Genomic DNA, 23092 nt, shown 5'->3' on the forward strand with positions numbered 1-23092 from the left:
ACCCAAACTGAGCATCGGTGAGCAGGTTATTGGTAAGTGCCGCTTGATAGCACTGTCGATGACACCTTCCATCATAGAAACATAGAAGATAGGAGTAGGAGTAGGCCATTCGGCCCCTCGAGCCTGTTCCGCCATTTAATGAGATCATGGCTGATCATCCAAATTCAGTACCCTGTCCCTGTTTTCTCCCCATATCCCTTTAGCCTTAAGAAATATATCTAACTCCTTCTTGAATATATTTAATGAATTGGCCTCAACTGCCTTCTGTGGTAGAGAATTCCATAGGTTCACCACTCTCTGGGTAAAGAAATTCCTCCTCATCTCAGTCCTAAATGGCTTACCCCTTATCCTTAGACTGTGACCTCTGGTTCTGGACTCCCCCGCCATCGGGAACATCCTTCCTGCATCTAGTCTGTCTAGTCCTGTTAGAATTTTATAAGTTTCAATGAGATCCCCTTTCATTCTTCTAAACTCTAGCAAATATAAGCCTAATCGACCCAATCTCTCTTCATACGTCATTCCTGCCATCCCAGGTATCAGTCTGGTGAATCTTCGCTGCACTCCCTCCATGGCAAGAACATCCTTCCTCAGATAAGGCGACCAAAACTGCACACAATACTCAAGGTGCGGTCTCACCAAGGCCCTGTACAACTGCAGCAAGACATCCTTGTTCTTGTACTCGAATCCTCTTGCTATGAAGGCCAACATACCATTTGCCTTCTTAACCGCCTGCTGCACCTGCACACTTTGCTGATGATTGAGAGTAGACTGATGGGGCAGTAATTGCCAGATTGGAATTGCCCTGCTTTTCTGGACAAGACATAGCTGGGCAGATGCCAGTGTTGTAGCTGTACTGGAACAGCTTGGCTAGAAGTGCAGCTAGTTCTGGAGCACAAGTCTTCAGCACCACAGCCGGGACGTTGTTGGTACCCGGAGCCTATGCTGTATCCAGTGTACTCAGCCGTTTCTTGACATCACGTGGAGTCTCCACAAGGAGTGTGTGGTGGTTACTCTTACCTGTACTGTCATGGACAGATGGATCTGCGACAGGTAGATTGGTGAGGACAAGATCAAGTAAGTTATTCCCGTGTGTTGGTTCTCTCACCTCCTGCCCCAGGCCCAGTCTGGCAGTTATGTCCTTCAGGACTCAACCAGTTCAGTCAGTGGCGGTGCTACCGAGCCACTCTTGGTGATGAGCATTTAGGCCCCCACCCTTGCTACCCTCAGTACTTCCTCCAAGTGGTGTTCAATATGGAGGAGTACTGATTCATCAGCTGAGGGAGGGCGGTAAGTCTTAATCAGCAGAAGGTTTCCTTGCCCATGTTTGACCTGATGCCTTCAAACTTCATGGGGTCTGGAATCAATGGTGTGGACTCCCAGGGCTACTCCCTCCCGCCTGTACAACTATAACTTGCATTTATATAGCGCCTTTATCGTAGTAAAACGTCCCAAGGCGCTTCACAGGAGCGTTATCAAACAAAATTTGACACCGAGCCACATAAGGAGATGTTGGTGCAGGTGACCACAAGCTTGGTCAAAGAGGTAGGTTTTAAGGAGTGCCTTAAATGAGGAAAGAGAGATTTAGGGTGGGAATTCCAGAGCTTAGGGCCTAGGTAGATAAAGGAACAGTCGCCAATGGTAGAGCGATTAAAATCGGGAATGCTCAAGAGGCCAGAATTTAAGCAGGGTAGGTATCTCAGCGATATATCACTGTCTCCGCACCTCTGGTGGGTCTGTCCTGCCAGTGGGACTAAACATACCCAAGGACGGTGATGGACGAGTCTGGGCCGTTGGCTAATAGGTATATTTCTGCGAGTATGACTATGTCGGGCTGTAGCTTGACGAGTCTGTGGGACAGCGCTCTCAATTTTGGCACCAGTCCCCAGACGTTAGTGAGGAGGACTTTGCAAGGTCGACTGGGTGTGCCGTTGTCATGTCCTAATCCAATGCCCAGGAGGAAGCACAGAGCTCTTTCAGAGAGAGAGAGAGAGAGAGAGAGCAGGGGCGATGGGGGAATGGGGAAAGGGCAGGGGAATGGGACTGAGCTCTTTCAGAGAGAGAGCGCACAGGGGCGATGGGGGAGTGGGGAAAGGGCAGGGGAATGGGACTGCGCTCTTTCAGAGAGAGCGCACAGGGGCGATGGGGGAGTGGGAAAAGGGCAGAGACTTTAGGAGACTTTTAAGAAAAAATCATTTTGGGCATATGGGCATCACTAGGAAGACCGGCATTTATTGCCCATCCCTAGTTGCCCGAGGAGGAGCTGGCGAGCCTTCTTCTTGAACTGCAGTCTATGCGGTGAAGGTAGTCAGAGTGCTGTTAGGTGGTTAGTTCCGAGAGATGAACCACTGGCTGTAGAATGCCCAGCGCCTCTGACCTTCTCTAGTAGCCAAGGCATTTATGTGGTTGGTCCAGTTGAGTTTCTGGTCAAAAGAGGATAGCTCTTTGAGAGACAGGGCACGGGGCGAGGGGGGAAATGGGGAAAGAGCAGCGGAATGGGATCGAGGAAGAGCTCTTTCAGAGAGAGGGCAGAGCGGCGATGGGCCGAATGGGGAAAAGACAGGGCAATTGGACAAGGGTGTGGGGGGGGGGGGGGGGAGATCTTTCAGAGAGGGGGCAGAGCGGCGATGGGCCGAATGGGGAAAGGACAGGGCAATTGGACAAGGGGGTGGGGGGGAGATCTTTCAGAGAGAGGGCAGAGCAGCGATGGGCCGAATGGGGAAAGGACAGGGCAATTGGACAAGGGGGTGGGGGGGAGATCTTTCAGAGAGAGGGCAGAGCGGCGATGGGCCGAATGGGGAAAGGACAGGGCAATTGGACAAGGGGGTCGGGGGGGGGGGGAGATCTTTCAGAGAGAGGGCAGAGCGGCGATGGGCCGAATGGGGAAAGGACAGGGCAATTGGACAAGGGGGGGGAGCTCTTTCAGAGAGAGGGCAGAGGCCCGGTGGCCAAATGTGGGAAACGCGGAGTAATGGGACTAAGAGGATAGCTCCTTTAGAGAGAGAGAGAGAGCAGAGGGACAATGAGCCGAATGGGCTCCTTCTGTGCTGTAAAATTCTATAAAGTCAAAAATATGTTATGTTGCAATTTTGCCTGTGTTGTGGGGTCAGCATTCCAAGTCAGAAATCAGTACGTCCAATCTCAACTCATAGGGCATTCTCCATATAGTAATATGTCATACTAACGATGTTCTTACCATCACTGTCTAAAATATAATCTCGAGGAAACATGATACCACAACCCATGATATCACCCTTGTAGCAGCGAGGGCCAAAGGGATCGCCCACTCCACTTCCTTGGAAAAGTTTGCCATCATCTGAGAAAAGAAATCAAAGAATTCAGTAACACACACGCACGCACAGGTCACGACTCTCTCTCCGTCACACACAGGCACAGGTACACAGGCATATACTGACATTGTCTCCCACACACACACAGACAGGTACTGGCACTCCCCCACACACAGATAAACTGCCACTCACACAACCACAGAGGCACTGTCTGCAGCTCTCTCACACATACAACAACTTGCATTTATATAGCGCCTTTAACATAGTAAAACGTCCCCAGGCGGTTCACAGGAGTGTAATCAGACAAAATTTGACACAGGGCCACATAAAGGAGATATTAGGACAGGTGACCAAAAGCTTGGTCAAAGAGGGAGGTTTTAAGGAGCGTTTTAAAGGAAGAGAGAGGTAGAGAGGTAGAGGGGTTTAGGGAGGGAATTCCAGAGTTTAGAGACTAGGCAACAGAAGGCACGGCCACCAATGGTGGGGCTCTGCCAATACTCTCCTGGCCAGCCTCACATCTTCCATCCTCCATAAACTTGAACTCATCCAAAGCCCAGCTGCCCGTATCCTAACTCGCATCAAGTCTCGTTCACCCATCACTAATGTTCCCTTTAAGCTGCGCGGCCACGCAGCGCTCCAGGGAACCCGCGCTGCTGGCTTTTCAATGCAACAACTGTGCAAAATGGGAACATTGCCCATCACCCCTGTGCTCGCTGGCCTGTACTGGCTCCTAGTCTGGCAACGCCTCGATTTTAAAATTCTCATCCTTGGTTTCAAATTCCTCCATGGCCTCACCCCTCCCCATCTCTGTAATCTCCTCCAGCCCTCCGAGATCGCTGCGTTCCTCCAATTCTGGTATTTAGCGCATCCCGATTTTCATCGCTCCACCATTAGCAGCCGTGCCTTCAGCTGCCTAAATCTCTCCGCCTCTGCTCCTTAAAGTCACTCCTTAAAACCAACCTCTTTGATCAAGCTTTTGGTCACCTGTCCAAATATCTCATGTGGCTCAGTGTTAAATTTTGTCCGATAATTCTCCTGTTAAGCACCTTGGGATGTTTTACTGCGTTAAAGTTACTCGGTTAACTAGTACTGTTGGGGAGGGTTTGAACTAATTTGGCTGGGAGCGGGGAACCAGAAAATAGCAGAAAGGAGCAGTAATGAGATCAGAGGAGAGAGAGATATAAACAGCAAAATTAGAAATATCCCAAAAATTGCAGGGACCAGATTGAGGAAAATAGCAAAAGTGATGAAGTAGGTATTAAACTGTATGTACGTCAATGTCGGCAGTGTAACTAATAAGGTTGCTGAGCTGCAGGCACTGGTTACATTAACAGAGACATGGCTCAAACAAGGACAGGAATGGGTTCTTAATATTCCGGTTCTGGGACTGAATCTATTTGGCTTGAGTTAAGCAACAGAGGGGGAGCTGTTACATTGCTGGGAATTTTTTTTTATATAGAGTTCCAAACAGTGAAAAGAAATAGATGAGCAAATTTGTTGGCAAATTTCAAAGGCTTGTAACAAAAATAGAATAGTAATATTTGGAGACTTTAACTGCCCTAATATAGACTGGGACAAACATAGTGCTAAGGTTGGAAAGAAGAGGAATTTCTGATATGTGCACCAGAGAACTTTCTCGATCAATATGTCTCCAGTCCAACAGGAAGGAAGCAGTGTTGGAGCTGGCTCTGGGAAATGAAGTAGGGCAGGTGGAGTGTGTTACAGTCGGAGAGCATCTCGCTAACAGTGACCACAACAAAATTCGGTTCAGAGTAATTGTGGAAAGAGACCAGAAAATATCCAAGGTCAAAATGCTCAACTGGGGAAGAGTTAATGTCAGTGATTTAACAAGGGGCCCAGCACAGGTGAAGGAAAGGTGATTGCAGGGAAAGCAGTAACGGAGCAATGGAGGACATTCAGGAAAGAGAGTTCAGGTACAAACTGGGCAGATCCCTTTGAAGGGGAAAGGTAGAGCATCCAAAGCTAATGTGCCCTGGATGACAAAGGAAATAAAAGTTAAAATAAAACAGAAAAAGGAGGCTTATGACAAATGTTAATAACCAGGAAGATTATGGAAAGTACAGGAGGGAACTGAAAAAGTTAATACGGGAGGAAAGAGAGGTTATGAGAAAAGATGGGCAGGCAACATTAAACTGAACCCTGAAACATTTTATAAACATGTAAAGTGTAAGCGGTTAGTTGGGCCTATTAAGGGAATCTTCATGTAGAGGCAGAGGACATGACTAAAGTATTAAATGAGTACTTTGCATCTGTCCTCACAAAGGAAGTGGATGATGAAGGTTACACTAAAAGAGGAGAGGGAAGTTATGGACAGGATAGTAATAGATAGAGAAGGCATATTAAAAAGATTAGCATTACTGAAAGTTGGTAAGTCACCTGGTCCAGATGGAATGCATCCTAGGTTGCTGAAAGAATCAAAGGTAGAAACAGCAGAGGCATTGGTCACAATCTTTCAATCCTCATTGGATACAGGAGTAGTGCCGGAGGATCGGAGGGTTGCTAATGTTATACTACTATTCAAGAAAGGGGAAGAGAGATAAACCAGGAAATTACAGGTCAGTCAACCTAACATTGGTGGTGGGGAAGTTATTGGAAACCATTATCAGGAACAAAATAAACTTTCATTTGGAAAGGCATGGGTTAGTCAAGAAGAACCAGCATGGATTTGTTAAAGGCAAATCGTGCCTGACTAACTTGATTGAATTCTTCAATGAGGTAACAGAGAAGGTTAGCACGGTGGCATAGTGGTTAGCACTGTTGCCTCACAGCGCCAGGGACCCGGGTTCAAATCCGGCCTCGGGTGACTGTCTGTGTGGAGTTTGCACATTCTCCCCGTGTTTGCGTGGGTTTCCTCCGGGTGCTCCGGTTTCCTCCCACAGTCCAAAGATGTGCGGGTTAGGTTGATTGGCCATGACAAAAATTGGCCCTTAGTGTTAGGGGGGGATTAAATACGTGGGGTTACGGGGATAGGGCTTGTATGGGATGGCTGTCGGTGTAGGGACCGGGTGCTAGGGTTTGGATGATCAGTCATGATCTCGTTGAATGGCGGAGCAGGCTCGAAGGGCCGAATGGCCTACTCCTGCTCCTATCTTCTATGTTTCTAAGGTTGATCAAGGTAGTGCAGTAGATGTTGTATATATGGACTTTCGGAAGGCATTCGACAAAGTGCCACACAGGAGGCATGTTAAGAAGATGGCAGCCCATGGGATTAAGGGGAAAGTGGTGGTATGGATACAGAATTGGTTCAGTGACAGGAAGCAGAGGGTGGTGGTGGATGGATGTTTTTCAGACTAGGAGCTGGTTTGTATTGGTGTTCCCCAAGGGTCAGTTTTGGGTCCATTACTCTTTGCAATTCTTATAAACAACCTAGACTCGGGTGTAGGGAGCAGCATTATAAAGTGTGCAGATGATACGAAACCTTGCAACGCGAGGAGGATTGTTGTAATCTTCGGGATGACAGAGACAGGATGGTGAAATGGGCAGAAGCACGGCAGATGGAGTTCAATGCAGTAAAGTGTGAAGTGATGCACTTTGGGAGGTCTAATATGTAAAGACAGTAACTATAAATGGCACAATTTTGAAAAGTGTAGGTGAGCAGAGAGACCTCGGTGTCCATGCACACAAATCCTTAAAGGTGGCAGGACAAGTTGATAAGGTGGTTAAAAAAGCATATGGGTTATTATAAACAAAGGAATAGAATATAAAAGCAAAGAGATCAGGCTGGAACTTTATAAATCACCGGTTAGGCCTCAGCTGGAGTATTGTGGACAATTCTGGGCACCACACTTCAGGAAAGATGTAAAGACCTTAGAACGGGTGCAGAGGAGGTTTACCAGGATGTTACCAGGGATGAGGGACTTCAGTTATGAGGAGAGGTTGGAAAAGTGAGGACTGTTCTCCTTGGAACAGAGAGGGTTAAGAGGTGACCTCAGAGAGGTTTTCACAATGATGAGAGGTTTTGATAGAGTAGATGGAGATAAACTGTTCCCTCTGGCGAGTGGATCAATAACCAAAGGTCAGAGATTCAAAATCATTGGCGAAAGATCTAGAGGGGCGATGAGGAGAAATATTTTCACTCAGAGTTGTTGGGATCTGGAACGCTCGACCTGAAAAGGTGGTGGAAGCTGAATCCAGCAATAATTTTAAAACCGAGTTGGACAGGTACTTGAGGATGAGGAAGTTCCAGTTTTACGGACAAAAAGGGATGTGAGACGAAGCAGGACAGCGTCTTTAAAGAGCCAGCACAGGCACGATGGGCCGAACGGCCTCCTTCTGTGTTGTAACTTCCTATGATTCTATGAAAGGTGCTATATACATGCAAGTTGTTGTTGCAACACACACAGGAAATACGGCTAATTTTAACCGAACCTGTGCAGAAGGAAACAGACAGGATTGGGTCAGTCGCCCATTTTACAACACGGCCAATGTAACCAACACACACACACAGGCAATGTAACTAACACACACACAGACAATGTAACTAACACACACACAGACAATGTAACTAACACACACACAGACAATGTAACTAACACACACACAGACAATGTAACTAACACACACACAGACAATGTAACTAACACACACAGACACACAATGTAACTAACACATAGACACACACAGGCAATGTAACTAACACACAATGTAACTAACACACACAGACAATGTAACTAACACACACACAGGCAATGTAACTAACACACACACAGACAATGTAACTAACACACACACAGGCAATGTAACTAACACACACACAGACAATGTAACTAACACACACAGACACACAATGTAACTAACACACAGACACACACAGGCAATGTAACTAACACAATGTAACTAACACACACAGACAATGTAACTAACACACACACAGGCAATGTAACTAACACACACACAGACAATGTAACTAACACACACACAGACAATGTAACTAACACACACACAGACAATGTAACTAACACACACACAGACAATGTAACTAACACACACACAGGCAATGTAACTAACAGACACACAGACAATGTAACTAACACACACACAGACAATGTAACTAACACACACAGACACACAATGTAACTAACACACAGACACACACAGGCAATGTAACTAACACACAATGTAACTAACACACACAGACAATGTAACTAACACACACACAGGCAATGTAACTAACACACACACAGACAATGTAACTAACACACACACAGACAATGTAACTAACACACACACAGGCAATGTAACTAACACACACGCAGACAATGTAACTAACACACACAGACACACAATGTAACTAACACACAGACACACACAGGCAATGCAACTAACACAATGTAACTAACACACACAGACAATGTAACTAACACACACACAGGCAATGTAACTAACACACACACAGACAATGTAACTAACACACACACAGACAATGTAACTAACACACAGACAATGTAACTAACACACACAGACAATGTAACTAACACACACACAGGCAATGTAACTAACACACACACAGGCAATGTAACACACACAGACAATGTAACTAACACACACACAGACAATGTAACTAACACACACACAGGCAATGTAACTAACACACACACAGACAATGTAACTAACACACACAGACAATGTAACTAACACACACACAGACAATGTAACTAACACACACACAGACAATGTAACTAACACACACACAATGTAACTAACACACACACAGGCAATGTAACCAACACACACAAGCAATGTAACTAACACACACACAGGCAATGTAACTAACACGCACACAGACAATGTAACTAACACGCACACAGGCAATGTAACCAACACGCACACAGGCAATGTAACCAACACACACACAGACAATGTAACTAACACACACACTGACAATGTAACTAACGCACACACAGACAATGTAACTAACACACACAGACACACAATGTAACTAACACACAGACACACACAGGCAATGTAACTAACACACATACAGGCAATGTAACTAACACACACAGACATTGTAACTAACACACATACAGGTAATGTAACTAACACACACACAGACAATGTAACTAACACACACACACAGGCAATGTAACTAACACACAGGCAATGTAACTAACACACATACACAGGCAATGTAACGTGCGTACAATGGCTCTGTATATCTTTCATAAAGGCGCTATCACACACAGGCAGACACCTGTCCCCAATCATAGATGCCGTCTCACAAACACACGCACAGGTACAGCCTCATACACAGTCATGCACTGTCGGAATCACAGTCTCACGTACACACTCGAATGGTCACTCACACTGGTGCTTCGTTATTTATGCACGAACGATGCTCTATTATACATGTGCATTGGCAGTGTTATCTTAGCGCATTGGCGCCGTTATATTATACGCATTGCGCGCTGTTATCTTTGCACATTGCAGCACGGTGGCATAGTGGTTAGCACTGTTGCCTCACAGCGCCAGGGACCCGGGTTCGAATCCGGCCTCGGGCGACTGTCTGTGTGGAGTTTGCACATTCTCCCCGTGTTTGCGTGGGTTTCCTCCGGGTGCTCCGGTTTCCTCCCACAGTCCAAAGATGTGCGGGTTAGGTTGATTGGCTATGATAAATTGACCCTTAGTGTTAGGGGGATTAAATAAATACGTGGGGTTACGGGGATAGGGTGGGATATGTGTTGGTGTAGGGGTTACGGGGATCGGGTGGGATATGTGTCGGTGCAGGCTCGATGGGCCGAAATGGCCTCTATCTGCACTGTGGGGTTTCTGTGATTCTGTGATTATATTATACGCATTGCATGCTGTTATCTTTGCACATTGGTGCCATTATATTATACGCATTGCATGCTGTTATTTTTGCGCATTGGCACCGTTATATTATACGCATTACGCGCTGTTATCTTTGCACATTGGTGCCATTATATTATACGCATTGCATGCTATTATCTCTGCGCATTGGTGCCATTATATTATACGCATTGCGCGGTTATCTTTGCACATTGGCACCGTTATATTATACGCATTACGCGCTGTTATCTTTGCGCATTGGTGCCATTATATTATACGCATTGCGTGCTGTTATCTCTGCGCATTGGCGCCATTATATTATACGCATTGCATGCTATTATCTCTGCGCATTGGTGCCATTATATTATACGCATTGCATGCTGTTATCTCTGCGCATTGGCGCCATTATATTATACGCATTGCGCGCTGTTATCTTTGCGCATTGGTGCCATTGTATTATACGCATTGCGTGCTGTTATCTTTGCGCATTGGTGCCATTATATTATACGCATTGTGCGCTGTTATCTTTGCGCATTGGTGCCATTATATTATACGCATTGCGTGCTGTTATCTTTGCGCACTGGCGCCATTATATTATACACATTGCGCGCTATTATCTTTGCGCATTGGTGCCATTATATAATATGCATTGCGCGCTGTTATCTCTGCACATTGGTGCCATTATATTATACGCATCGCGCGCGGTTATCTCTGCGCATTGGCGCCATTATATTATATGCATTGTGCGTGGTTATCTCTGCGCATTGGTGCTATTATATTATACGCATTGCGCGCTGTTATCTTTGCGCATTGGTGCCATTGTATTATACGCATTGCGTGCTGTTATCTTTGCGCATTGGTGCCATTATATTATACGCATTGTGCGCTGTTATCTTTGCGCATTGGTGCCATTGTATTATACGCATTGCGTGCTGTTATCTTTGCGCATTGGTGCCATTATATTATACGCATTGTGCGCTGTTATCTTTGCGCATTGGTGCCATTATATTATACGCATTGCGTGCTGTTATCTTTGCGCACTGGCGCCATTATATTATACGCATTGCGCGCTATTATCTTTGCGCATTGGTGCCATTATATAATATGCATTGCGCGCTGTTATCTCTGCACATTGGTGCCATTATATTATACGCATCGCGCGCGGTTATCTCTGCGCATTGGCGCCATTATATTATACGCATTGCGCGCGGTTATCTCTGCGCATTGGTGCTATTATATTATACGCATTGCGCGCTGTTATCTTTGCACATTGGCGCCATTATATTATACGCAATGCGCGCTGTTATCTTTGCACATTGGTGCCATTATATTATACGCAATGCGCGCTGTTATCTTTGCACATTGGTGCCATTATATTATACGCAATGCGCGCTGTTATCTCTGTGCATTGGTGCTATTATATTATACGCAATGCGCGCTGTTATCTTTGCACATTGGTGCCATTATATTATACGCAATGCGCACTGTTATCTCTGCGCATTGGTGCCATTATATTATACGCATTGCATGCTGTTATCTCTGCGCATTGGCGCCATTATATTATACGCAATGCGCGGTTATCTTTGCACACTGGTGCCATTATATTATACGCAATGCGCGGTTATCTTTGCACACTGGTGCCATTATATTATACGCAATGCGCGCTGTTATCTCTGCGCATTGGCGCCATTATATTATACGTAATGCGCGCTGTTATCTTTGCACATTGGTGCCATTATATTATACGCAATGCGCGCTGTTATCTTTGCACACTGGTGCCATTATATTATACGCAATGCGCGCTGTTATCTCTGCGCATTGGTGCCATATTATACGCAATGCGCGCTGTTATCTTTGCACACTGGTGCCATTATATTATACGCAATGCGCGCTGTTATCTCTGCGCATTGGTGCCATTATATTATATGCATTGCATGCTGTTATCTCTGCGCATTGGTGCCATTATATTATACGCATTGCATGGTTATCTTTGCGCATTGGCGCCGTTATATTATACGCAATGCGCGCTATCATCTCTGCGCATTGGCGCCATTATGTTATACGCATTGCGCGCTTTTATCTTTGCGCATTGGTGCCATTATATTATACGCATTGCGTGCTATTATCTCTGCACATTGGCGCCATTATATTATACGCATTGCGTGCTATTATCTCTGCACATTGGCGCCATTATATTATACGCATTGCGCGCTATTATCTTTGCACATTGGCGCCATTATATTATACGCTATGCATGCTATCTTTGCGCATTGGCGCCGTTATGTTATATGCATTAGCGCCGGTATATTATACACATTGACGCCAGTACATTATATGCAACCTCAACCCCACCTTCTCACCACATCCCTCAACCAATGTTCCCGCTAAGGTGCAGCAATCTGCAAGGTCCCGCGCAGGCCGCTCACCGGCTTTTACATTGTAAACATCGCACATGTACAGAAATTTAAAGGGACCGCCCATTAAAAATGCAGGCCACGCAGAACAAAGCACAGCTTACAGGGAATATTGCCTTGAATGCCACCGTCTCACCATATCCCTCAGCCCCACCTTCAATGTTCTTCCCTGATAAATTATTCCATAACTTGATTACCCTTTGGCTGAAAAAGTTCCCCGGACTTCCCTTACTTCCTCATTTTTGAAATGATATAGAATATTTGATGCTTCCCTACAGAAATGTTAATTTCCACAGTAAGGCTGACTAAATCATTCAAATTAAAGGGAAAGGTGCAGGAACAGACTCATGTGGTGATACCACAGGGCATCAGTATTCACATCAGTCCCCGTTTCTCCCCTCCTTTCCTGAAGGTGCCAAGTCCTTGCTGGGGTACAGCTCCAGAAGCATCAGTGGCTCTCTCGCACCTCAGCCAAATGGTCATTATTGATGGTGAGTGTGGGTGGGCTATTGATCTGTTGAAGGCATCATAGTCGAGTCTGACCCAGTCCTTGCCCAATGACCATATGCACCTCCACTTTCCAGCAGAGGTTACTGGACAGTGATCAATAGTAGGAGGCTTGGCTGAATTCCCCTCCCTAAACAGGGGCACCACTACTGGTGTCACAGCTAACTCAGCATAGACCAGGCACTGAACCTCGATCTTCTGGTCTATGACACCTGGCGGCAGATTTACCCACTCAGCCATGGTTGTCGCTGTTTTGTCTCAAAATTCAATTTTCTAAATGTTGGGAAAGTGGAGGGAACTTCAAGGAGAATTAACTATGCCACTGGATGCAGAAACTGTGGAAATATGGAAAATAGTCCCAGAGCTGCCAGGCCACAGGAGTGGGATAAAAGGATATCGGATTTAAACCAAATTTCAGATTAACGCTCATTTTTACAATTCCAATTTCGCCATTTTCCAAACAGCTGCTTTCTATTGCCCTTCACATTTACACAGCTTTCCATCGAATCCCACAAGGCCACCTCTCATTTACCGAGCCAAACTTGGCATATTTGTCTTGTATCCCATGTTGACTGACATCTTACCCACGTGCTGTATCTCATGGAAAAACTGACACGACGTGAGCAAAGTAATGAGCAGAAATAAGGCCAAATGAAGGAATTCAAAGAAAAAACAAACAGCATAAGTTTTTAATAGGATCTGTTACAAAAACAAAACAGCAAATGCCAACATTCCTGTTCAAATCAGGAACCTAGATGTTTTCAATTTCCCTTCTAAACCTACCAGGCAAAACTATTTCCCAGTTTCAATTGCAAAACTTAATTAAATTTGAGCTGCATTCATCCAAATTAAGTTCAGCTCCTCAGAATAACTTAGCAGTTTACATTTGGCATGGTGCCACTATCTCTCCAGGACAGAAATGGCCATCTTAGACCAGGAAACATCAACCTCAGCCACTACAAGTGCTTAATAAGCCACATCAGTTGAAGGGTCTGCACCAACACTTCAGTAAAATGCTAACCAATGCAACTTAAAAATGCACGTTAAGCCTTAAGAGGTATTTGGTTATCTGTGACCAATAATGGAGTGCCCACAATAGGCCTTCAGTCCACAATGGGCTAGGAGGCTCAGAATACAGTAGCTTGCATTTGTCTACATTGAACTTCATTTGCCACCAATTAGGTGTTTTTTCTAATTGTCTCACTTGGTCGATTCCAGGGCCTTGAATCAACAATGGCTGTTCCAAAAAAAACACAGACTTCATCCCTCTGTCCTTGCAAACTACCACTCCATCTCCAACCTCCCTTTCCTCTCCAAAGTCCTTGATTGTGTTGTCACCTCCCAAATCCGTGCCCATCTTTCCCACGGCTTCATGTTTGGACCTCTCCAATCAGGTTTCCGCCCCTGCCACGGTCCCGAAACGGCCCTAATCAAAGACACAAATGACATCCTCCAAGACTGTGACTGCGGTAAACTAATGCTTCTCATCCTTCTCAACCTGTCTGCAGTCTTTGACACGGTTGACCACACCATCCTCCTCCAATGTCTTTCCTCCGTCGTCCAGCTGGGTGGGACTGCCTGGTTCTACTCTCATCTATGCAGTTATAGCCAGAGAATCTCCTGCAATTGCTTATCTTCCCACCCCCACACTGTCGCCTCTGGAGTCCCCCAAGGATCCTTGGCTCCCTCCTATTTCTCATCTATATGCTGTCCCTCGACGACATCATCTGAAAACATCAGGTTCCACATATAAGCTGACGATACCGGGCTCTACTTCACCACCACCTCTCTAAACCTCTCCACTGTCTGGGATTTGTCACACTGCTTGTCAAACATCCAACAGAGCCGGAACCAATATCCTCACATGGCGGGGGGGGGGGGGGGAGTGGTGGTTTGCTAGTGCTGTTGGGGAGGGTTTAAACTAATTTGGCAGGGGGGTGGGCACCAGGATGTAGCATTCCGGACAGTTAACCTCCAGATAAACCAAAGTTTCCTGTAGTGTAAAGGGCAGAGAGGGGGAAGAATTTCTGAAGTGTGTTCAGGAGAACTTTCTTGATCAGTATGTTTCCAGCCCAACGAGGAAGGAGGCATTGCTGGATCTGGTTCTGGGGAATGAGGTGGGTCAAGTGGAGCAAGTGTCAGTAGGGGAACATTTAGAGAAGTGATCACAGTATCATAAGGTTTAGCTATGGAAAAGGACAAAGAGCAATTTAGAGTAAATACTTGATTGGAGGAAGGCAAATTTCAGTGGGTTGAGAATGGATTTGGCCCGGGTAAACTGGAATCAAAGATTGGCAGGCAAAGTTGTCATTGAACAATGGGCTGCCTTTAAAGAGGAGATGGTTCGGGTGCAGTCGAGGTACATTCCCACGAGGGGGAAAGGTAGGGCAACCAAAGTCAGAGCTCCCTGGATGACAAAAGAGATAGCGAGTAAGATGAAACAGAAAAAGGGGGGCGTATGACAAATGTCAGGTTGAGAATACAAGTGAGAACCAGGCTGAATATAGAAAGTTCAGAGGGGAAGTGAAAAAGGAAATAAGAGGGGCAAAGAGAGAGTATGAGAATAGATTGGCAGTTAACATAAAAGGGAATCCAAAAGCCTTCTATAGGGGTATAAATAGTAAACGGGTAGTAAGAGGAAGGGTGGGGCCGATTAGGGACCAAAAAGGAGGCCTACGCATAGAAGCAGAGGGCATGGTTGAGGTACTAAATGAGTACTTTGCATCTGTCTTTACCAAGGAAGAAGATACTGCCAAAGTCATAGTGAAAGAGGAAGTCGTTGAGATACTGGATGGGATAAAATTTGATAAAGGAGGTACTAGAAAGGCTGGCTGTACTTAAAGTAGATAAGTCACCAGGACCGGATGGGATGCATCCTAGAATGTTGAGGGAAGTAAAGGTGGAAATTGCGGAGGTGCTGGCCATAATCTTTCAATCCTCCTTAGATACGGGGGCGGTGCCAGAGGTCTGGAGAATTGCAAAAGTTGCACCTTGTTCAAAAAAGGGTGCAAGGATAAACCCAGCAACTACAGGCCAGTCAGTTTAACCTCAGTGGTGGGGAAGCTTTTAGAAATAATAATCCGGGACAAAATTAACAGTCACTTCGACAAGTGTGGATTAATTAAGGAAAGCCAGCACGGATTTGTTAAAGGCAAATCGTGTTTAACTAACCCAATTGAGTTTTTTGATGAGGTAACAGAGGGGGTTGATGAAGTGAACATGGACTTCCAGAAGGCGTTTGATAAAGTGCCACAAAATAAGTTTGCCAGCAAAGTTGAAGCCCATGGAATAAAAGGGACACGAAACTGGATAAGTGACAGGAAACAGAGTAGTGGTGAACGGTTGTTTTTCAGACTGGAGGAAGGTATACAGTGGTGTTCCCCAGGGGTCAGTACTAAGACCACTTTTTCTTGATATATATTAATGACTTGGACTTGGGTCTACAGGGCACAATTTCAAAATTTGCAGATGACACTAAACTTGGAAGTATAGTGAACAGTGAGGAGGATAGTGATAGACTTCAAGAGGACATAGACAGGCTGGTGAAATGGGCGGACACGTGGCAGATGGAATTTAACGCAGAAAAGTGCGAAGTGATACATTTTGGTAGAAAGAACGAGGAGAGAACATATAAACTAAAGGGTCCAATCCTGAAGAAGGGGCAGGAACAGAGAGACCTGGGGGTATATGTGCACAAATCATTGAAGGTGAAAGCATACGGGATCCTGGGCTTCATAAATAGAGACATAGAGTACAAAAGCAAGGAAGTTATGATGAACCTTTATAAAACACTGGTTCGGCCTCAACTGGAGTATTGTGTCCAATTCTGGGCATTGCACTTTAGGAAGGATGTGAAGGCCTTAGAGAGGGTGCAGAAAAGATTTACAAGAATGATTCCAGGGATGAGGGACTGCAGTTACGTTGATAGACTGGAGAAGCTGGGGTTGCTCTCCCTGGAGCAGAGAAGGTTGAGAGGAGATTTGATAGAGGTATTCAAAATCATGAGGGGTCTGGACAGAGTAGATAGAGAGAAACTGTCTCCATTGGCAGAAGGGTCGAGAACCAGAGGGCACAGATTTAAGGTGATTGGCAGAAGAACCAAAGGAGACAGGAGGAAAAACCTTCTTACTCAGCGAGTGGTTAGGATCTGGAATGCGCTGCCTGAAAGGGTGGTGGAGGCAGATTCAGTCGTGACTTTCAAACGGGAGTTGGATAAGTACCTGAAGGAAAAAATTGCAAGGCTACGGGGAAAGGGCGAGGGAGTGGGACTAGCTGAAGTGCTCTTGCAGAGAGCCGGCATGCGCTCAATGGCCTCCTTCTGTGCTGTAACCATTCTATGATTCTATCCAGTGCTGGTTGAGCAGAAATTTCCTCCAATTAAACATTGGAAAGACCGAAGCCATTATCTTTAGTCCCCGCTAGAAACTCAGTTCCCTGGCCACCAGCTCCTTGGCAACTGTCTCAGGCTTAACCAGACTGTAACCTCTGCGTCCTATTTGACCCTGAGCTGAGCTTCCAACCCCTCACCACAAAGGCCTCCTGCATCTACCTCCATGACATCACCCACCTCCGCCCCTGCAACAGCCAATCTTTTGCTGAAACCCACATCCATGCTTTTGTTCCTCGAGACTCGACTATTCCAACGCTCTCCTGGCTGGCCGGCCTCCAAAAACTTGAACTCATCCAAAACTCCGCTGCCCATGTCCTAACTGGCACCAAGTCCCGTTTACCCATCACCCCTGTGCTCGCTGACCTACATTGGCTCCCAGTCCTCGATTTTAAAATTCTTATCCTTGTGTTCAAATCCCTCCATGGCTCTCAATATCTTTATAACCTCTACCAGTTCAACAACTCTCCAAGAACTCTGCAATCCTCCAACTCTGGTCTTGTGCATCTCCCACTTCCTTCACCTCACCATTGGCGGCCGTGCCTTCAGCTGCCTCGACCCTAAGCTCTGGAATTCCCTCCCTAAACCTCTCCACCTCTCTCTCCTCCTTTAAGACACTCCTTAAAACCTCCCTCTCACCCACCCTAATATCTCCTCCTTTGGCTCGGTGTCAATTTTTGTCTGGTTACGTTCCTGTGAAGCGCCTTGGGACATTTTCCTATGTTAAAGGTGCTATGCAAATGCAAATTGTTGTTCTATTCAGAGCTATACATCTCCGCTCTGGTCCAACCTATGGTGAAGGGTGCATTGACGCTGAATTAGGCCCACATGGAGATTTTGTCCAGTACATTGCAACCAATCCCTTTCCTTCCCAATCTTTCCTGGCTGGCTTTCCGTCGTGGGTGTGGGCATGGGAAGAGGAAAACTTTTAGGTCAACTTGTTGTACTTTAGGGCCTTGGCACAAAAAGAAGCCGACACCTTTGACATCCTGAATTTTATCAGCTCTGGATGCAACTGGAGCCTCTTCATTTTCGACTTTCCTTGGAACCTTTGGCAGAGCTCACAAGATATGAAGTTGGAATGTATGGAAAAGTGCCATCAGTTAATGGAAAGACTTTGTGGTTCACAGATTTTTAATGTAGAACTTGGCAAAAGTCAGCTGTGTGAAATAAAAGAACTCAACTGTACTATTCTGAACTACAGTCCAGAACAGGCAGGAGTTCTTGGGCAGCCACCCGAACTCTCCTGATCACCTCCTCAACTCCCAAGCCCATTGAAACCCAAAGCCTTACATACCCCATCTCTCCCTTGCTTGCCCTGTAGCCACCTGTCATAAACTAACACCAACCCCAGTGATGTGTAGTGCTAGCCACGTGCACACATCTTTCTTTTTTCCTGTTTGTTTGCATCAATGACTGCTGGTCCATTTTATATGCATATGTACGATAAATCATTTAGATAAATAAACTTAGCGTATTTACAGCACAGAAACAGGCCATTCAGCCCAACGTGCTGGTGTTTATGCTCCACACGAGTCTCCTCCCACCCTTCTTCATCTAACCTTATCAGCATAATCTTCTATTTCTTTCTCCCTCGTGTGTTTATCTAGCTTCAACTTAAATGCATCGATACTATTCACCTCAACCACTCCCTGTGGTAGCGAGCTCCACATTCTAACCACTCTCTGGGGAAAGAAGTTTCTCCTGAATTCCCGATTGGATTTATTAGTGACTATCTTATATATCTTATAATATTTATGGCCCCTAGTTCTGGTCACCCCCACAAGTGGAAACATCTTCTCTACGTCTACCCTATCAAACCCTTTCATAATCTTAAAGACTTCGATATGGTCCCCCCTCAGTCTTCTCTTTTCTAGAGAAAAGAGCCCCAGCCTGTTCAATCTTTCCTGATAGGTATAACCTCAGAGTTCTGGTATCATTCTAGTAAATCTTTTTTGCACCTTCTCCAGTGCCTCTATATCCTTTTTATAATATGGAGATCAGAACTGTTCACAATACTCCAAGTGTGGTCTAACCAAGGCTCTATATATAAGTTTAATATAACTTCTCTGCTTTTCAATTCTATCCCTCTAGAAATGAATCACAGTGCTTGGTTTGCTTCTTTTAATGGCCTTGCTAACCTGTGTCGCAACGTTTAGTGATTTGTACCCCCAGATCCCTCTGTTCCTCTACCCCATTTAGACTCTTACTTTCCAAGGAGTATGCGGCCACATTATTGTTCCTACCAAAATGCATTCCCTCACACTTAGCTATATTGAAGTTCATTTGCCAATTACACGCCCTTAACTTCCAAATTACCTTTTATTTAAAACACACACCAAATGGTCACAAGAAAATTCTTCGAGAAAGGTTTCTTCCTGTTCACAGGAATAGCTTAAGAAAATTTAAAAAATCTTTTAAGTAGTTATGTAAAGATGAGGCTCGGAAAGGTCTAAAAAAGCTGCTCGACTCCAGCGTCTTTAGTTCCTTAGAGCTGGCGTTAGCCTTCTATTTCCATACAACACTGATCCGTTATTTAAGCCAGAAGGGATTATTTCGGGGGGGGGGGGGGGGGCAACACTCACTGTGGATCACTCAAATTGGACATGGGACTGTCAGAGGAACAGCCATCAATCAAGTCTGTAACATCAATATGCATTATTTTATGTCTACCTAGAATTCAAAGTGCACACCAGATATTTCAAAGGCAAAAGGAAGATTTTGCTTATGGACGGGAAGGGGGGTGAGGGAGCGAGAGACGGACGGGAAGGGGGGTGAGGGAGCGAGAGACAGGCAGAGCGAGAGACAGACAGAGTGAGAGACAGAGCGAGAGACAGACAGAGAGAGAGACAGAGAGAGAGACAGAGAGAGAGAGACAGACAGAGAGAGACAGAGAGAGCGAGAGCGAGAGCGAGAGAGCGCGAGCGAGAGAGAGAGAGAGAGCGAGAGAGAGAGCGAGAGAGAGAGCGAGAGAGAGAGCGAGAGAGAGAGCGAGAGAGAGAGCGAGAGAGAGAGCGAGAGAGAGAGCGAGAGACAGAGAGAGCGAGAGACAGAGAGAGCGAGAGACAGAGAGAGCGAGAGACAGAGAGAGCGAGAGACAGAGAGAGCGAGAGACAGAGAGAGCGAGAGACAGAGAGAGCGAGAGACAGAGAGAGCGAGAGACAGAGAGAGCGAGAGACAGAGAGAGCGAGAGACAGAGAGAGCGAGAGACAGAGAGAGGGAGAGACAGAGAGAGGGAGAGACAGAGAGAGGGAGAGACAGAGAGAGGGAGAGACAGAGAGAGGGAGAGACAGAGAGAGGGAGAGACAGAGAGAGGGAGAGACAGAGAGAGGGAGAGACAGAGAGAGCGAGAGACAGAGAGAGCGAGAGACAGAGAGAGCGAGAGACAGAGAGAGCGAGAGACAGAGAGAGCGAGAGACAGAGAGAGCGAGAGACAGAGAGAGCGAGAGACAGAGAGAGCGAGAGACAGAGAGAGCGAGAGACAGAGAGAGCGAGAGACAGAGAGAGCGAGAGACAGAGAGAGCGAGAGACAGAGAGAGCGAGAGACAGAGAGAGCGAGAGACAGAGAGAGGGAGAGACAGAGAGAGGGAGAGACAGAGAGAGGGAGAGACAGAGAGAGGGAGAGACAGAGAGAGCGAGAGACAGAGAGAGCGAGAGACAGAGAGAGCGAGAGACAGAGAGAGCGAGAGACAGAGAGAGCGAGAGACAGAGAGAGCGAGAGACAGAGAGAGCGAGAGACAGAGAGCGAGAGACAGAGAGCGAGAGACAGAGAGAGCGAGAGACAGAGAGAGCGAGAGACAGAGAGCGAGAGACAGAGAGAGCGAGAGACAGAGAGAGCGAGAGACAGAGAGAGCGAGAGACAGAGAGAGCGAGAGACAGAGAGAGCGAGAGACAGAGAGAGCGAGAGACAGAGAGAGCGAGAGACAGAGAGAGCGAGAGACAGAGAGAGCGAGAGGCAGAGAGAGCGAGAGGCAGAGAGAGCGAGAGGCAGAGAGAGCGAGAGGCAGAGAGAGCGAGAGGCAGAGAGAGCGAGAGGCAGAGAGAGCGAGAGGCAGAGAGAGCGAGAGGCAGAGAGAGCGAGAGGCAGAGAGAGCGAGAGGCAGAGAGAGCGAGAGGCAGAGAGCGAGAGGCAGAGAGAGCGAGAGGCAGAGAGAGCGAGAGGCAGAGAGAGCGAGAGGCAGAGAGAGCGAGAGGCAGAGAGAGCGAGAGGCAGAGAGAGCGAGAGACAGAGAGAGCGAGAGACAGAGAGAGCGAGAGACAGAGAGAGCGAGAGACAGAGAGAGCGAGAGACAGAGAGCGAGAGACAGAGAGAAAATCACATGTATGGCTAAAATTAGATAAAAATATAGGAATAACAAAAAAAGATGTCTACTTATGTGCGATCTACATACCTCCAATAGAATCGCCATATTTTGAAGAGGAGTTATTTGATACTCTCCACATGGAAATCAGCCATTTCCAGGCCAAACGAAAGGTGCTACTATGTGGGGACCTAAATGCAAGGACCGGATGTGAACCCGACTTCATAGACCCACAGGGCAACAACCATGTGTTTGGCCAGACCCCTTTATATGTCACACCAGCCATCGCAAATCGGAACAACCTTGACTGTGAAATAAATAAAAGCGGTAGGGAGGTAGTGCAACTCTGCCGAGCCTTAGGCCTGTACATAGTTAACGGTAGGTTCAGAGGGGACTCCTTAGGGAGACTCACATATTCCTCAACTCTTGGGTCTAGTGTGGTGGATTATACAATCACTGACCTGGACCCCTGCGATATCAACGCATTCACTGTCAGGCAGCAATCCCCCCTCTCAGACCATAACCAAATAAATGTGTACCTTAAACTTTCTGCCCAAACTACAGACACAAAAAAGGAACCCAGTAAGCTCCATAAAATAAAGCAGACATACAGATGGGCCCCAGACAGTGGAGATAAATTCATCACAGCACTAAATTCACCTGATCTCACAAGTAAAATATCAAAATTTAAAGAAAATCTATATGAGATCACCAGAGATGGTGTAAACATGGCCATAGATGATATAAATATGATCTTCCATGAGGCAGCTGTAAAAGCCGACCTTGTGAAACAGAAGAGGAAACGTTACAAAAGACAAAATAAAAATGAGAAATGGTTTGACCACGAATGCAAAAATGCCAGAAAAGACCTGAGAAAAATATCAAACCAAAAGCATCGCCAACCAAACAATCCAGACCTACGTATTAGATACAATGAGACCCTCAAAAGATATAAACACACCATTAGGAACAAAACACAAAATTATACCCACAAAATACTCGAAGAAATTGAAAACTCCATTAATCCAAATCAATTCTGGGATATGTGGAATAACCTGAGTACAACACAATTGCAAGCATTACCAATCCAAGATGGCGACATCTGGAGAACACATTTTGAAAACCTCTACAAAGGCATCCCAATAAACAAAACAAACCCAAGTCAACATCATGTCACAGAAAAACTCCACACATTAGAAGCAACAATTAAAGACAACCAAAGCCCTCTAGACTCCCCAATCACATGGAAAATCTCTCCACCTAAAGAAAGCCTGTGGTCCAGACAACATCAAAAATGAAATGCTCAAGTTCAGCAATATGGAGATGCAGGGTGCTGTACTCAAGTTATTCAACATCATATTACGTTCAGGCTGTTTTCCCGATATC

At 46.0% G+C, this 23092-nt stretch overlaps 1 protein-coding gene across 3 annotated transcripts in view; it reads right to left on the bottom strand.

Annotated features, from left to right (window-relative positions):
- The window catches only part of spryd3 (SPRY domain containing 3), a 343426-nt gene that overhangs the window by 30608 nt on the left and 289726 nt on the right, over nt 1-23092 (bottom strand). For 2 of the 3 annotated variants that reach the window (XM_085972663.1, XM_085972662.1), the window contains exon 9: nt 3194-3313. The exons of the other annotated variant lie outside the window; for it this stretch is intronic. In XM_085972663.1, coding sequence (XP_085828789.1) covers nt 3194-3313 — 120 coding nt within the window. The remainder of the gene's footprint in view (nt 1-3193; nt 3314-23092) is intronic. 3 annotated transcript variants of the gene reach the window in all.

Source organism: Somniosus microcephalus, chromosome 33 (assembly GCF_052327205.1).
Source record: "Somniosus microcephalus isolate GS21.2 chromosome 33, FLI_Smic_1.0, whole genome shotgun sequence".
Classification (NCBI taxonomy): Eukaryota; Metazoa; Chordata; class Chondrichthyes; order Squaliformes; family Somniosidae; genus Somniosus; species Somniosus microcephalus.